Source organism: Taudactylus pleione, unplaced genomic scaffold, assembly GCF_031769625.1.
Source record: "Taudactylus pleione unplaced genomic scaffold, aTauple2 ptg000306l, whole genome shotgun sequence".
In the NCBI taxonomy this organism is placed as follows: domain Eukaryota; kingdom Metazoa; phylum Chordata; class Amphibia; order Anura; family Myobatrachidae; genus Taudactylus; species Taudactylus pleione.
The window spans coordinates 8328216-8346234 of NW_028284707.1; the positions used below are offsets into that span (position 1 = coordinate 8328216).

The following is an 18019-nucleotide window of genomic DNA, read 5'->3' on the forward strand; positions in this document are numbered from 1 at the left end:
AAAATATCTTTGCCTCATTTGTCATCAGAGTGTTCAAAGGGTTCTGAACCAAGGCAACACACATTTTTAGGGATTTTGCACAACTTTTCAACTGCTCTAATTTGGTGGAAACAGTTGGCCGTTTTTGTCTATGGAGAATCTGCATGTGTGAAAACTTCGACAATAGGATTGCACGATACGCATTTTTGTGTGAAAACTTCGACAATAGGATTGCACGATACGCATTTTTGTGTGAAAACTTCGACAATAGGATTGCACGATATGCATTTTTGTGTGAAAACTTTGACAATAGGATTGCATGATACGCATTTTTGTGTGAAAACTTTGACAATAGGATTGCATGATACGCATTTTTGTGTGAAAACTTCGACAATAGGATTGCATGATACGCATTTTTGTGTGAAAACTTCGACAATAGGATTGCACGATATGCATTTTTGTGCGAAAACTTCGACAATAGGATTGCACGATATGCATTTTTGTGCGAAAAGTTTTCGCGGGTGCGAACTTTTCGCACAAAAATGCATATCGTGCAATCCTATTGTCGAAGTTTTCACACAAAAATGCGTATCATGCAAACCGCGGCTAATTGAATCCGGCCCCAAGCGTCTGTCCCTGTGCTTTATTTATTGTCATGCCAAAGCAGACCCTTACCGGGAATTGGACTCCTTTGAAATTAAAGAATCGTTTTTCACATAACTTAATTAGGAAAATGAAAAATACTGAAATTTTGTATCAGTAAACAGGGCTTACATGAATTTTTCTGGAGAAACCGGATAATACGTATTAATCTCTACTTGGTATAAAATTAAGTCCATCGTTGTGATATATCTGTAATGGTTTAGGCAGCGTAAGCCAAGAAAGCGCTCGGACGTCCATTTTTTTCATGGACTTGCTACACTAAAATCACAGTCACTGCTCGGCTCCCTTTGTCATACATTATTGCTTCATACACCTAAACCTTCCTCCACAAATGCTCCATAGAATAGTGACAAAAACTGTATCAATACCTGCCCAGTGGTTCTCGAGATTAGCCCAGACAGACAGACGCCTACCAGGGACTTTATTTTATACTATGATAAAGATATTACAGTAAATTCCCGAAAATAAATCTTTTGGCTTTCTTTTGCATTGGCGTTCTTTCACCTTTGGCACTAGAGTCTTTAAGATTGTTAGCATTGTACACATACCTTTCATTTGTTAGGTGAGTAGATGATCGGTCAGACTATAAAATGAAAGCTTTCTCCTTTGTCACTCAGACAAACGTGTTTGAGCCACGGCGCTGCAGACGGTATGTTATAGCTGTGCCGACACTCCTGCTGACATTTAGATTGTAGTCTGCCTGCAGAATTACGTCTTGTACATATCGCAGCTCATGGCAGCGTTCTCAGTCTCCGATGCTGGTGAGAGCCATGTTTCCGTTTCGATTATCTCCACCTGTACAAGTACTGTTTGTGTCAGAAGATCCACTAGTATACATTAGGGCAGGCCTGTCCAACCTGTGGCTCTCCAGCTGTTGTGAAACTACAAGTCCCAGCATGCCTTGGCAGAGTTTTAGCATTCCCTAATAGCAAAACTGTGGCAAGGCATGCTGGAACTTGTAGTTTCACAACAGCTGGAGAGCCACAGGTTGGCCAGGCCTGCATTAGGTGAAAGCCAGATGTGTCACACTGGTGGATTGTTATGGAACTCTCTACCTGCTTTCTGGCATTTATTAGTTTCGAGCTCTTGGGCTGACGTAACGGTCATTGTTTTCGGTTAGGATTATTTTAATCGTGTTGAATACCCTGTTGTATTAGTGTAAAGGTAAAACTAAATGTTGTAAATCTGTCAGTTTGCCGAAGTAAAACCAGATGTACAATGGAATTAGTGATCACATTGGATGGATGCTGTCTCTTGGCACTTGACATTGGGCTCAGTGAATGATTGTAGATGGAAATCACTGACTGGTTTTAAGGCTGCTGCTATTGATATCTGGCTGATGGCAGACAGGTGTCGTCTCAGGTAACTATGAGTATGATGTATAGATGTGTCCTTACACATCTTTGCTGCAGTCGCGCAAAAAAGCCCCTCTCGACGTGTCCGGTCCAGTGAGAGTCTGCTAGCGCTGGGTGTCTCTCTTTGTCGAGAGGGCGTCTTGGGACGCAATGCGATGGGACTAGGACGCACCAGCAGACTGTGCTGATTAATGTGACGCTTGTATATCTGTGAGCGACTGAGTCTCTGAATCTGTATACGAGGTGCCACAAAGCTGCGGCTGAATCTTTTTTTTCTTACCAAATTCCTTTGTGGTTCATATACAGACTCGGCTGCACACAGATATACAAGTGTCACATATCACATTAATCAGCACAGTCTGCTGATGCGTCCTAGCCGTATAACATTGTGACTTAGACGCATTTGCGGCCAAAAAAAAAAAAGACTCCCGACGCTAGTAAAGTTGCACGGGAACTGGCGGCCCACTCACGCCAGGCAAATTGTGCTGTGTGGCGTATAGAGGCTAGATGTATGAGGACACATCTGCATTTAGCAGTGAACAGAGTGGTGAAGTGAACCGGTGGGAAAGTTGCCCATAGCAACCAATGCAGATCATTTTATAGAATGTACTTGATAAATGTTACATGAAAGCCTTTTGGTTGCTGTAGGCAACTTCTCCACCAGCTCACTTATCCACTCTTTTCCCTGCACTCCCATATGTCTGTTTCCAAACACACATGGGCAGGTGCTAGGTCCTACCATCAGATCACTGCTCTTCTCACAGGTAACATAGAAGCTGTTTAGGTGGACCTGTCACATATAGACAATAGACACAGCCATTTAATGTGCTGTATAGTCATGAGATTGTAGACCTTGGGGTCAAGTCAGTTAGAGGTGAAGGTGGCGAGTTGCCGCGGTAACGACGTGGAAACTGCGCCAACGGCACCACAACTTGCCGACTAGCAACCCAATCTTGTACCATTGCAAACAACTCGCATCTAATTGAATCTATCCCCTTAAGTTCATTAGCAAGCAGTCTATCCTAAATATAAGGTTAGGTAACCGATAGGTTGTACTGGTACAGCCTGCAAAATGCCTGCTTGTCCCATGTACAGGGGGCTGCTTCACTTCAAGGAGTTTGGCCTGGATTGACCCACTACAGTCTGCTCCGCTCTCCCTTTTGATGTGACAGATAATTGTGCACCCGTTCTGTGCTCTAAAACAAATTACAACGGTAAAACTACAACCTGTAATTTCAGGGTCCAGATTTATGCGCCTGACAAATTAATATCAAATCGTTCAATTTCTGCTTAAATGTTTCATCTCTTTTATTGAATGTTAATATTTTTCCAATTGCTCTTTTTTGTTGTAGCTGTTTTGTGCCTGAAAGGAAAATAAATGCTTTTCAAACTCCAAGCAAAATATGTTTTCATCTGAGATATGCGTTCTGGTTATCGTAAATAAAAATAACAATGCAAGTTACTTTTGCTAAACATCTTAACTACTTTATTTTATAAAACTTTTTTTTACCAGTTACTTTAAGGGGGGAATGCAATCATACGCAATAACCCGTTTCCACGCATTAAAGTGCGTAATAGTGAATTTCGGGTGAAAATAAAAATTTGCCCTATCCAATTATCCCACAAGTTAACGGGCAATAATTCTTCATACGATTTAACTCAAATTTCTTTTCAGCACCTTCTGAGCAGGTGAAAAGTCGGGGGAAAATCCCTATTTTAAGATAAAAATATCGGGACTTGGTTCAGAACCACTGGGACACCCTCCTTAATGACTAGGCAAAAATATTTTTTGAATTCACTTAATTTGGCCAATTATGACATTTTTGGGATGAAAATTTGCAAAGTGCAGGAAAATGGGTTAATTGAAGTGCGACAGGTATATGGGGGTGCTGTATGGATGGGGCAGGTATATGGGGGTGCTGTATGGATGGGGCAGGTATATGGTGGTGCTGTATGGATGGGGCAGGTATATGGGGGTGCTGTATGAATGGGACAGGTATATGGGTGTGCTGTATGAATGGGACAGGTATATGGTGGTGCTGTATGGATGGGGCAGGTATATGGGGGTGCTGTATGAGTGCGACAGGTATATGGGGTGTTGTATGAGTGGGACAGGTATATGCAGGTGCTTTATGAAAGGGACAGGTATATGGGGGTGCTGTATAAGTAGGACAGGTATATGGGGGTGCTGTATGAATGGGACAGGTATATGGGGGTGCTGTATGGATTGGGAGAGGTATCTGGGGGTGCTGTATGATTGGGACAGGTGTATGGCATGCTGTATGAGTGGGACAGGTATATGGGGGTGCTGTATGATTGGGAGAGGTATATGGGGTGCTGTATGAATGGGACAGGTATATGGGGGTGCTGTATGAGTTGGACAGGCATATGGGGGTGCTGTATGAGTGGGACAGGTATATGGGGGTGCTGTATGAGTGGGACAGGTATATGGGGGTGTGCTGTATGATTGGGACAGGTATATGGGAGTGCTATATGATTGGGACAGGTATATGGGGGTGCTGTATGAGTAGGACAGGTATATGTGGGTGCTGTATGACTGGGACAGGTATCTGGGGGTGCTGTATGACTGGGACAGGTATCTGGGGGTGCTGTATGATTGGGACAGGTGTATGGCATGCTGTATGAATGGGACAGGTATATGGGGGTGCTGTATGAATGGGACAGGTATATGGGGGTGCTGTATGAGTGGGACAGGTATATGGGGGTCCTGTATGATTGGGACAGGTGTATGGGATGCTTTATGAATGGGACAGGTATATGCAGGTGCTGTATGAATGGGACAGGTATATGGGGGTACTGTATGGGTGGGACAGGTATATGTGGCTGCTGTATGATTGGGAGAGGTATCTGGGGGTGCTGTATGATTGGGACAGGTGTATGGGATGCTTTATGAATGGGACAGGTATATGTGGGTGCTGTATGAATGGGACAGGTGTATGGGATGCTGTATGAGTGGGACAGGTATATGTGGGTGCTGTATGATTGGGAGAGAGGTATCTGGGGGTGCTGTATGATTGGGACAGGTGTATGGGATGCTTTATGAATGGGACAGGTATATGTGGGTGCTGTTTGATTGGGAGAGGTCTATGGGGGTGCTGTATGATTGGGAGAGGTATATGGGGGGGTACTGTATGATTGGGACAGGTGTATGGGATGCTTTATGAATGGGACAGGTATATGTGGGTGCTGTTTGGGAGAGGTCTATGGGGGTGCTGTATGAAAGGGACAGGTATATGCGGGTGCTGTATGAACGGGACAGCTGAATAGCTGCTGTTGTACGTTCAAGAACGGCTCTCGATTTGTATTGTTGCCTTAAATGTGATTTTGAAAAACATTATATTAAAAGTGAAAAAGGAATATTAAACCAAATAATTAGGGGCACTCTATTTAGCAGGAGTGAACTCAAATTTGTAAACTTAAGTTTCTTGTGTTTATTTCTGAACATTTTTTTTCCTGCTGGTCAAAAAGTGTCAGCGAGCTACGGTATATTTAAATGAGTTACAAGAAGACCAAGAAATCACAGTGGCCAGTTATTTCTGGGTTTTCTTTTAATTCTTTAATTGCAGGGCAACTGGGACTCGCACTCTGCTGTTTTGTACTGCATGCCAAGGACGAGTCCCACTTTCCCTTAGCAGCCAAGTGGTTATGTTAAGGTAGGAAGTTCAGAAAACTGAGGGGCAGATGAATGAAGCCTACGTCTCAGGTTACAAGTTTCCAGAATATGGTACTTTCAGCAGATGTTTTTGAAGAAAAAGTTTATAATCATGTTTGGGGTAAGCTCAAGAGAATCCAGCTGCCAGCTAGTTTTTCCTCTTCCAATGGCCAACCAGAAGTAAGGCCTGAAATCCATTACCCTCTAACGAGTTGAGGTAATCTCTCATACGGAAGGCTGGAAGGTTTTTTTTTTCTACTTACTCCTGTGCTTGTTCCTGTTCTAGGCTGCTATGGTGTAGATGGGGAAAGTGATTCCATCATGAGCTCAGCCTCTGAAAATTCCACTGAGCCCTGGTTCTGCGATGCCTGTAAGTGTGGCGTATCCCCCAGCTGTGAGCTCTGCCCCAACCAAGATGGGATATTTAAAGAGACTGATGCTGGAAGGTAAGGAGCTCATCAACCACATTTTCTGGATATTTATAGTCCAACATTTGTGCTTAATTTTAGCCAATATCTGTACAAATGTCATTTTTTTTTTGGACATGTGATGTATACTTTTGTGCTGTGAATTTTGCTAAAGAAATGATTGAATTCTCAAATTAATGAATTCTCTGTTTTATGAGATATATCCGATCCCATTAGGGACGTGGCTTAAAATTGTGCGAGGTTTTGCACCTTTCTGTAATGGAAAAAGATAAAGGGCCTGATTCAGAGCCACTCGTAAGCGGCAGCTCGTTCGCTCCGAGAGATGTTTGCCCAACTGCGCATGCGTACGGATCGTTATACGCATGCGCGAACCAGTCAGTGCGGTCGAAATTCATGTGCTCGCAAAATAGCGAATGCCTGCTAATTTGAGTGACAGGATGAGGCGTTTGTGGGTGGTAACAGGGGAAGGTGCTTGAAAACGGGGAGTGGAAATCAGAACGCAGGCGTGCTTAAAGGTCAAAACGGGCGTTTTATGGGTGTGCATAATTAAAACAGCAGCGTCATTGACCACGTCACTGGGTTATTTTATAGCCAGAACTGCTCGCAAAATTGTGGTAGCAAAAACCGACCACAAGAATAGCGAGCAGTTCATACCCTGTTCGATGTACTCGATTAATCTAATAAATAGCGGACATGACGTAGGATGCGAGCGGCCAGGGGGTGTAGTTTCCCAAAAAACGACCGCAAGTTTTGTTCGCTCGTTCAGACCTAGAGGCGTGAACAGACCGCAAACAGCGAACGGTTCATTTGAATAGCCACCCCTATTTTCAGGACGAGCGAGCGCTAATTGCGTCCGGCTCTGAATCAGGCCCAAAGTTTTGGGGTTTAGTGGTAGCTTAATTCAAGTAAAATCAATTACTTTTGGAGGGCTAAAGTAGAAATCTGGGCGTGAGTACGATTGCCATCTTTTGAAAGTAGTGTTATCCAATCTGCTACCTCTTCAGTGCACGTTAGTACATTAGTCCCTTCTCTCCTGGGCCTCTGCCTGTTTTTTGATACAGCCATCCCACCCTTACGTGTGTACTGGAGACCTCTGCTAGGGAGCTGCTGGGATCACTGCAAGAGAAAGTTACGCTGACAACGTACTGCAATATCACCTCCGGGCAGTTGGCCCAATAATAAAGTGTGTGTAGCCGGGAGATGGTGATAATACAACCACAATTGACAGGCTGGTCAGACAGCAGTCATCTTCCAAAAGCACTAACAGGGCTTGATCAGAAAGTATACCGACCAGTTAGCCCAAGTATACTGACCACTTAGCCCGGCTGGGTATTGTCCAATTTGGCCGACTCTGCATCTTACCAAATTGGACTCAGGCCTGAGTGACAAGCAGGTATTAACGTACCACGTAGCAAATAAGTCTCCTCTTCCTTGGCTTTCCAGCAGAGGGCGCTAGTACGAGTACTGGGGCAGCTATGTCAGGAAACCGTATTGCTGAGCTATTTTGATACTGTGACCTATGGTAAAGTGTCTTCAACCATCCACCCGCTCCCAGAAGTGGTGAGCTCTTCAAAGCAATTGAATGAAGTATATGATGTAGATGAACAGTCTCTGCAGCATCAGTATGCATAGCTTCCCAACATTTTTGATCCGTGAATTGGGACAGTGGGCATGTGTATATTGCAGTGGGACATACAAGTGGCACTATGCCTCCACATGAAGATCTCAAACTATTAGTGCAGTCCCCTCCAAAAACCCACTTATTGCGGTGCACATGGCACCCATTCACACCATAAACGTTAGATACCACCAATTGTTCCCATTGCAGGACAGATGTCTGTAAGAGGGAAATATATATAGGACAGAGCCCACAAATGGGAAGTATTGGGTATGTAAGGAAGGACAAGATTCTTGCAGCCTTCTAGGTAACACACATACTTTTTTAAAAACTGATGGACTCACGCACGGCGGCATGACCAATGATGTAACCTCAATTCTAAATGGGATTATTTTCTTTTCAGCCAGTCCAAGCACAGGAGAAACTGCTGACTGTAAACAGTTAGACTTGGCCTTTTTGTGATTTAAAGAAAATGCTCCAAAACACTTTACTTTCAAACAACTCAGCTTTTACCGTTACATAAACCTCATGTTTAAGGTTTAGATAACTTAAAAAAAATAAAAAATCTGCTCTGTTTAATTCCGTTTTAATCTTCGCGTGTTCTTTGCATCGTAATTTTTATGAAAGGCCGGTCACTCTTGTTCTGCCGGTTCTATTCCTCGCTCTCTGTCTAATTCAACATCTGTCGTCATAGCTGTAAGTGAAATAGATGAGAAAGTAAAAGGGAGGATTATTCTTCTCTGATTACCCAATTTGTCTTAATTACAAGATTTTAGACCATGTGCCACCAAAACAAACGAGCAGAGCTGTGTAAGAAACAGCTGAAAGCGCATCTGCGCTCGGATAGGAAGCCGTCACCTTCTCCAATTTTGAGAGAGCCTCGATCTGCAGTTTTTCCTCTTAAGGCGGTCGAACAAATCAAAAAAAAATAAAAAATAAGAGGGAAAAAAAAAAATAGCAACACTCTTGTGGCAAAACATCGTCGTTAAATTTGTAGTATGGGAATGACATGTACAGGAGCGTTTGAAGAAGGTCAGTATGAAGGATGCAGCCAGCTGTTAGCTTTATCACAGATAAACTCCTACAGAGTCTAGAAGCATTTAATACACCAGTGGAGCATGAACGGAATGTGCAAATTAAATTGAGAAGCAGCTGCTTGTTGAAGATGTGTATCTTTATATTGAACTCTGCAGGATACACACCCGATGGTTGTATTAACCTCATATGATATATGTCGAAAGTAAAACCCTTGCCCTGCTTATTTTAATTTCATTTCTTTTTTTTTTTTTGCTAATTCTGTCTGTCGTCGGTTTTTCTTGGAGGTACGGGTTAAACCATGTTTTTCCTGCGAACCATTTATACAGAACAAAATGACAGTTATTGTATGTTAGGATGTTCCAGTCAGGATAAGCCTTAAGTCCTGCTTTGTGATCTTAGGCTGCAGCCTGACACACAGAGGAGGTGGTGCTTAGCAGGCCGAACGGATGATTAGATTAGATTAAAAATGCGCCCTATATGTTCCCTTGGGCCCAGTGGTATTAGCGAGGCCTGTGGAGCCAGCTGTTTTGAGAGCTATTTATGAAGAGTGGGTGACACCGCTTGAGGTGTGTGGCATCTTGCAGTTTGAACGTTCACCAGGAACGTCTGAGGCGTGAGGCACACACAGCAACGTCACTGCTCCCTAGTGAATTGAAGTGCTGCGTTCTCCTAAATATTAACTCCATAATTAAGCAATGGTGCGTTCCTGAGGTGTTCAGATGCAACAGATCAAGATAAAGTGATGTTTTATGTTGCGTAATGTCGATATACATGACCTATAGGTGACTGCATATAGGAATGTCATGTAGTTTAATGAATAATCGCTCTAAAATCTAGCCATTGATTTCCAATCATTTTGTGTTCACGTCGGTTTGTTCAGCTGCTTCATAAGTTCCCAAGACACTTGCCACCAGCTACAGTACAGGTGCAACCTATCTCTTTGTTTTTATGTTTCAAGAAACACCATTGGTGGGTTTGGTTTAAGCATTTTATCATGCTACGTAGATACCAGAATCTTTAAACGAAGTGTTGTGTGGTGTTTATACATGTGATCAACTGTGGTCTGGTCCATACTTGGGCTTTACCAGTCCAGACTTCTCTCTTGCTAAGTCGGACTTGATTGAAACTGGCAGAGGGGGTATCCATGCCACTTTCTGCGAACTTCACAAACATCACCTCTGCCTGTTTAAATCAGACATGTTATAGGATGATTCTATATAATTTATAATTATATTAATTCAGGCGCTCAAAGTACGATATTTTTGTATCTAATGTAATTGTATTGGAAAAGCTGCTCCTAAAAGTGAATTGATCTGCAAGTCCCACCTGGTATAAACATATATAAAGCCTGAATATACTGTCAATTTACATAAGTCTCATGCCATTCATAGGCCAGTGTTAATAGATGAATTATCAACTTATCAGACAAAAGGGGCCTATCCATTAGCAGATAAATTGAACGATTGAACGATATATATCGTTCAATCGTTCATTATATCTGCTAATGGATAGGCCTTTAACGATGACAGATGCGCACTCCCGCGGCCGATAAATAGCATCTATCATCTTTCCAACGTGTTTGCCAAAATCTGTCATGTACATGACAGATATCGTTCAGTACAGCCACCGGAATTTTCAAGGGATATCTTTTGTCTTTAATCGCTCAGAAATACATCTGCTAATGGATAGGCCCCTAAAGAGCGCTTAGTCTAAAAATGTAACAATTTAAGGCCACAATTAAAATATAAACAGGTAAATAAATAAAAATTATAAGGTATAGACACACACACATAAAAAACCAACTGGTATACAATTGCAATATTGGTTCATGTGAAAAAAAAGAGAGAATCACCTCTGCAGTAGGTGTCTCTTACATACAGTATAAATATAATATATATCCATTTATATCTCCAGCTCCACACAGCGATTAGCAGTATCCAATTGGATAGCGGGGTCAAATATTTAGACCTTCCTCTGATAAAAAAAAAAAAAAAAAAAAAAAAAGTTGCCAGCTATAATCTTAATCGATGTTTAAAAAACTCCGTCATCCACACCGGGATGTTTGATTACTGTTTTAGCTTCACTTTATTACAGTGATGTCCGTAGCTTCCATACAGGTCAGTTTGTGCAGCAAATGATCACCTTGATCTTTTAGATGGGTTGCAACATAATGGATAATCAGCCTTGGTAATTAGTATCAGAGTTCCTCTGTAAGCATACTCGAGCTGCATTCAGCTTTCCCCCACCTTATCAAGGTATTGGTTGCTTACCGCCGGTCGGCTAGTATGGAGGGTATGACTCTCTGTCCGTGGACAAAAATCCACTATCATCACTTTACAGGCTGTTAGTGCTGCTCCTCACGCTGTTCAAACCTTGCATGCACTGTAATACTGGAATCACTGTTGATGGTTAGAGCAAGAAAACCAAGTTGGTGCAATATAGGGGAAACCCTTACATGTTTCTTCCCTAAGGGTAATGGGGGTTTCGTCAGAGGGTAGGTTTCCTTATGATCCTGTAGATGCTTTTAAGCTTAGATCTTCCAATGGGAATCCCATAGTGATTAAGTCGCATCAGGATGACCTGTATGGGTGTGTCTCCATACTGCAATCTATCACAAACTTCATTAGTAGAAAAAATAAAATAAAATGAACAATCCTTTCACATATAAAGTTAATAAACAATTTATACACAGATACAAATATATCAAAGCATTATTATGTATTTTAAAAACATCATTATATGTCTGTAATTAATTTAAATAGTCATTAGAGTATATCAATTTACCTAACATAGACATGGTTTTGTTAATAGTAGAGAAAACATAAATTAAATGGACTACAGATATTCCTCTAGTAGATACATCTAGAGACTAGCTCAGAGGTAAAGTGTCTGTCTAGCACTGAGACAACCTGGGTTCGATTCACGACCTTCTCAAAATTATTTTACAGAATAACATATAATTGTGTCGCTAAATCTATATTCTTATAAAAATGTACGTGTGTGGTGTGTGTGTGTATATATAATATATATTTATAGATACATATGTAATATATATTTGCCTTATTAATTAATTTTAGAAAATGAATAGACAGATGACTAAATAGATGAAAATAGTGCTAATTCAATAAGTATAATATAGTGGAAAGGGATGCTGTTCTTGTATATAGCCATACATCTACTGCACACCTATACTATTGCATGGCTCTCATTTAAACAGAGACTGTGTGCTTGTTGCATACAGACATATGATAGCAGCATCTTAAACCAGGGACCAACATGGGATCAGAGAATCTTCTACCTGGTGTCTATATAAATGGATTCTGCATATTGTTGTAACAATTGTCTTGTATAAATCGAATAGATAATATAGACCAAGGTGTTCTGTTAGTGATTATATTAGTGAGACTAAACACAAAATGATAGACCTAGGTAATTCCGTATAGGTATATTCAATGATATAAAAATATATACATACACATTATATAGAGGTGATGAAGTGATAAACCAAGCTTCTAAATAAATGTCTCAACAGAAACATATCTCTTATATATTCCTAGATGTCTCAAACATGACCAGTTTATATGCAAGGGGTAGAAAGGAAAAGGGAAGGAAAAAGAAAGGAGGGGACAGATATTCTCCTTAGTGTCAAAAACCATTGAGTTCTATATCATCATTCAACTCCTGGGGAAAAAGTGTCCCTAGGGCAAAAATCCAATAGGCTTTGCTTTTGCAGAATGTACCATATCTGTCCCCTCCTCTGCATGTGACGGGGATGTGTTCAATACCAGTGATCTTCAGAACCTTATCACCATTAGGTTTTCTCCACACATGTCTATAGAGGCAATGTATCTTTGTGCCTTTTATGACATTCCTCCTATGCTCCAAGAACTGAGTATTTAGGCTTTGCATGGTACGACCCACATACTGTATGCCACGCGTACATGTTATAACATGGATAACATAGTTGAACAGACAGTTAATCAGATGTTCAATGTTGTACTCTTGGTTCATAGAGTGAGAAGAGAGACTGTTTCTTGTGACTGATGTAATTGCATGTAATACATTTGTTTTTCGCCCATTTATAACAGCCTTTCAAGCCTGTAGGTAACCACGATCCATTGGAATGATTCAATGTTACACTATCTTCCCTATTTGGGTGGTTGTTTTTATTTTGAAACAAACTAGGGGCTGACTTGTTCTTAAGATTTGTTGTTTTCCTAAATACAATTTCAACTTGAGGTTCTAAATATGGTGATAGTATCCTATCCAATTTCAGTAGAGAGAAATTATTACTTTATTTTCTGAATCTTATCATTACAAATATTATATTCTGTCACAAAGGGCAAGATAGGACTATCTATATCCCTTTCTGTTTCAATTTTGAATTTAGTCATAAGAAGAGTCTCTGTTGATTAGATCTACTTCTTCTCTACACTTATTAAGTAGGTCCATAGGATGCCCCTGGTTCTTAAATGCCATTGTCAGTTCATCTGCCTGTATGTGATAAGTAGCATAGTCAGAACAGTTCCTCTTAATTCTTATATATTGCCCTTTAGGGATATTTTTTTTTTCCACCTAGGACGGTGGCAACTGGAGATATTCAAAAAATTATTGGTATCTACCTCTTTTTGATAGGTACTTGTCTTAATATGCTCTTCCTCTACTGAGAGAGCAATATCCAGAAAGTTGATTTTGGAACTACTAATTGTGCTTGTGAATTTCAAACCAAACGAATTTGTATTAAGGTGACTAAAAAAATTATTAATAGAATTCCCATCACCTTTCCACACAAAAAATAAATTGTCTATATATCTGCCATAGAGCACCAATTTTGCCCCAAATGGACTGTTCCAGATCATTAGATCTTCAAACGTCCCATATATAGGTTCGCAAAACTCGTGGCAAACTTGGTACCCATGACAGTCCCATGTGTTTGTAAATACAACTGTGAATCAAATAGAAAATAATTATGTGACAAATAAAACCCATAGAATCCAAAATAAAGTCACGTCTCGTTTCTCCTATAGTAGGATCTTGCTGTAAATAAAACCTTGCTGCCTCTACACCTCTATGGTGTGGGATGTTTGTGTAGAGTGATTCAATGTCACAAGTGACTAATAAATAGTCATCACACCATTTGATGTTTCTTATCATATTCAAGAACTGTTTAGTGTCCCTAATATAAGATTTTAGAGAGGTGACATGCACTTGAAGAAAAGAATCAACAAATTCTGTCAGGTTAGTAGTCATAGACCCTATACCCGATATAATAGGGCGACCGGGTGATGCTGCTAGTGATTTATGAATCTTGGGGTGATGGTAATATGTTGGATCAATTGGGTGCATATTAAATAAATAGTGATATTCCTTCCTGGATATTGCTTCCCTCTGGATTGCTAAATTCAGCAGTTCTGTAAGTTCAAATAAATATTGTTGAGTAGGGTTCGTTGGTAAACGTTTATAAAATTTGTCATTAGAGAGTTGTCTATGTGCTTCTAGGAGGTAGTTGTCTTTATTTTGTATTACTGTCCCTCCTTTTATCAGCATTTTTAATTATGATGCTATCATCATTCATTTTTAGACTATACAGGGCTTGTTTTTCTTGTTTGCTAAGATTTTGTTTATATTATATATTCTTCCCATTACTTCTGCACAGCTTCCTAAAGTCCTCTAATGTTGTGTTATAGAATGCCTCAATAAAGGGGCTCCTATGTTGTAAGGGGTAGAAGTCAGATTTTTTTTTAGAGAATTCTTTATCCCTTCTAGAGATGTAAAAAAATTTTTGGAGTGATTCTTGCACAGAATTATTTTCACTTAGTAGATCATTTAGCATCTCTAGACCTTCTTTATCTGTATCATGCAAAATAATTGGATTACATTCAATATTTTCCTTTTTAAGGAGTTTGGTTGCAAAGTACTGCTTTCTGCATAAATCCTTTGTAAATTTATTTAGGTCAACGAATAAACCAAAGAGATTGGGTTTAGAGGAGGGGGCATATTTTAACCCTTTGCTCAGAACTGATTATTCATGCTCTGTGAGCACTCTAGAGGATAGATTAAAAATTCCTTTGTTTCTTAGTTGTGCCTTAAGTGTTTGGTGGGATTTCTTATGTCCCCCTCTTCTCCCCCTGAGTCTTCTCTATCTCGTTTCCCTATACCTGGGTCTAGTGCACTGTAACGCTTCTGATATATCTAAGTGTTGTATCGTTCCTTCTCTAAAAAAAGGGCGACGATAATTTTTGTCTATAGTGTCAGATCTAAGATCACTATTTGATTTTTAAGTCTTGCTCCTTTTGCTTATATAGTCCTTATCTTTACGGGAATATGATTCAGTGGACAGACGACCATCTGCAACTTTCCTGTATTGAGGGAACCAATGTGTGACCTCTCTATTGAACTTAGATTTATAGTTCTGAGATGAACTATTAATCCTTTTATTTGCAAAAAGTGGAGTATGAGGTCTCTGTGATGTTACTCAATCAAGTTTGGAAGTATCATCAACACTTGTCCTAGAATCTCTTCTCTGAAAATGTTTTTGAGTGCCTCTATTCAAGGTTCTCACTAGGTCATGATCATAGTAATGTTGGTCTCTTCTAAATGTATTATTTTTATTATTTACCAATAGAACTTCATGGTCTTCTACTCTTTTATTGATCAGTGTGTCTCTTTGTTTGAACTCATCGTTGTTCTCACACTTTTTAAGTTGTTCTTGTATTTTTTCAATCTATTGCAATAATCGCAGTGTTTGATTCTCTAAATGTAATGAGCAGTGATTTTCAGCACTCATCTAAAGTCTCATTCCATTTTCTTGTTAATTCCTCATCATCCTTAAAGGAACAATATTTCAGAATTCTGAGACCTCGTGGTATCATGTCACTATCCAGATACTTCTGGAAAGTGATCTGGTCACACCAATGTCTGGTCTCTGCCTTTTATCAGTGTTTCCAACTTGAAAAACAGCCTAGACATACCAGGTTCTAATGGAGAATGTCTCTCTGTGTTATCTCTACTGTCCATATTAGGAGATTTCTTCTCGTCATTCTATCTCCTATACTTCTAAAATAATCCATAATTTAGCAGCCCAAAAATAAACAGCTACTCTTAAATACACAAAAAAATTCTATATAAGTTTTAATTCTATAAATTCAGGCCCTCAAAGTATGATATTTGTATCTAATGTAATTGTATTGGAAAAGCTGCTCCTAAAAGTGAATTGATCTGCAAGTCCCACCTGGTATAAATATATGTAAATTGATGGTATATTCAGGCTTTATGTAAGTCTCATGCCATTCATAGGCCAGTGTTAATAGATGAATTATCAACTTATCAGACAAAGAGCGCTTAGTCTAAAAATGTAACAATTTAATGGCACAATTAGAATATAAACCGGTTAATAAATAAAAACATAAGGTATAGACACACACATAAAAAACCAACTGGTATACAATTGTAATATTGGTTCATGTGAAAAAAAAAGAGAGAATCACTCTGCAGTAGGTGTCTCTTACATAGAAATATGATATATAGCCATTTATGGCTCCAGCCCAACACAGCGATTAGCAGTATCCAATTGGTAGTGGGGTCAAAGATTTAGACCTTTCTCAGATAAAAAAAAAAAAAAGTTTCCAGCTATAATCTTAATTGTTAGTGCTGCTCCTCACGCTGTTCAAACCTTGCATTCACTGTAATACTGGAATCACTGTTGATGGCTGGAGCATGTTTCTACGCTAAGGGTAATGGGGGTTTCATCAGAGGGTAGGTTTCCTTATGATCCTGTAGATGCTTTTAAGCTTAGATCTTCCAATGGGAATCCCATAGTGATTAAGTCGCATCAGGATGACCTGTATGGGTGTGTCTCCATACTGCAATCTATCACAAACTTCATTTGTAGAAAAAAATAAATAAAATGAACAATCCTTTCACATATAAAGTTAATAAACAATTTATACACAGATACAAATATATCAAAGCATATTTTAAAAACATCATTATATGTCTGTAATTAATTTAAATAGTCATTAGAGTATATCAATTTACCTAACAGAAATGGTTTTGTTAATAGTAGAGAAAACATGAATTAAATGGACTACAGATATTCATTAAGTAGATACATCTAGAGACTAGCTCGGTAAAGTGTCTGTCTAGCACTGAGACAGCCTGGGTTCGATTCCCGACTTTCTCAAAATTATTTTACAGAATAAAATAGAATTGTGTTGCTAAATCTATATTCTTATAAAAATGTATATATATATTATTTTCCTTATTAATTTATTTTAGAAAATGTATAGACAGATGACTAAATAGATGAAAATAGTGCTAATTCAGTGGTATACTATAGTGGAAAGGGATGCTGTTCTTGTTTATAGCCATACATCTATTGCACACCTATACTATTGCATGACTCTCATTTAAACAGAGACTGTGTGCTTGTTGCGTACAGATCATATGACAGCAGCATCTTAGACCAGGGACCCACAAGGGATCAGAGAATCAGAGAATCTTCTACCTGGTGTCTATATAAAGATCAAGGTGATCATTTGCTGCACAAACTGACCTGTATGGAAGCTACGGACATCACTGTAGTAAAGTGAAGCTAAAACAGTAATCAAACATTCCGGTGTGGATGACTGAGTTTTTTAAACATCGATTAAGATTATAGCTGGAAACTTTTTTTTTTTTTTTGTATCAGAGGAAGGTCTAAATATTTGACCCCACTATCCAATTGGATACTGCTAATCGCTGTGTTGGGCTGGAGCCATAAATGGCTATATATTATATTTCTATGTAAGAGACACCTACTGCAGAGGTGATTCTCTCATTTTTTATCACATGAACCAATATTACAATTGTGTACCAGTTATTTTTTTATATGTATCTGTACCTTTATATTTTTATTTATTTACCTGTTTATATTTTAATTGTGTCATTAAATTGTTAAATTTTTAGACTAAGCGCTCTTTGTCTGATAGGTTGATAATTCATCTATTAACACTGGCCTAATATTCAGGCTTTATATATGTTATAGGAAGGTTAAGGAGTGCAGCTCTGGAGCCTTCGAAAGGCATCGGCTCCATTGGAGGATCACAGCATGGTAGGTTGGTAAAGAATTATATTTCTTCTTCTTCCACTAGGGGGCACAGGGATCACTCTGGGTATATCCTGGATAGGGAGAATTTGGGCATCAAATAGTTACCGAATTCTACTGCCTCTCCACTATACCCCACTCCCAGCCACCGTCCAGCATTTTTAGTTTGGTGCCAAGCAG

General features: G+C 39.5%; 1 protein-coding gene across 3 annotated transcripts in view; it reads left to right on the forward strand.

Moving 5' to 3' along the window:
• PHF14 (PHD finger protein 14) overlaps positions 1 to 18019 on the forward strand; it is a 323924-nt gene that overhangs the window by 20448 nt on the left and 285457 nt on the right. For all 3 annotated transcript variants that reach the window (XR_015868728.1, XM_088442247.1, XM_088442248.1), the window contains exon 5: positions 5957 to 6116. Coding sequence is in view for 2 of the 3 variants with exons in the window: in XM_088442247.1 (XP_088298373.1) it covers positions 5957 to 6116 (160 nt within the window). In the remaining variant the exon portion in view is untranslated. The remainder of the gene's footprint in view (positions 1 to 5956; positions 6117 to 18019) is intronic.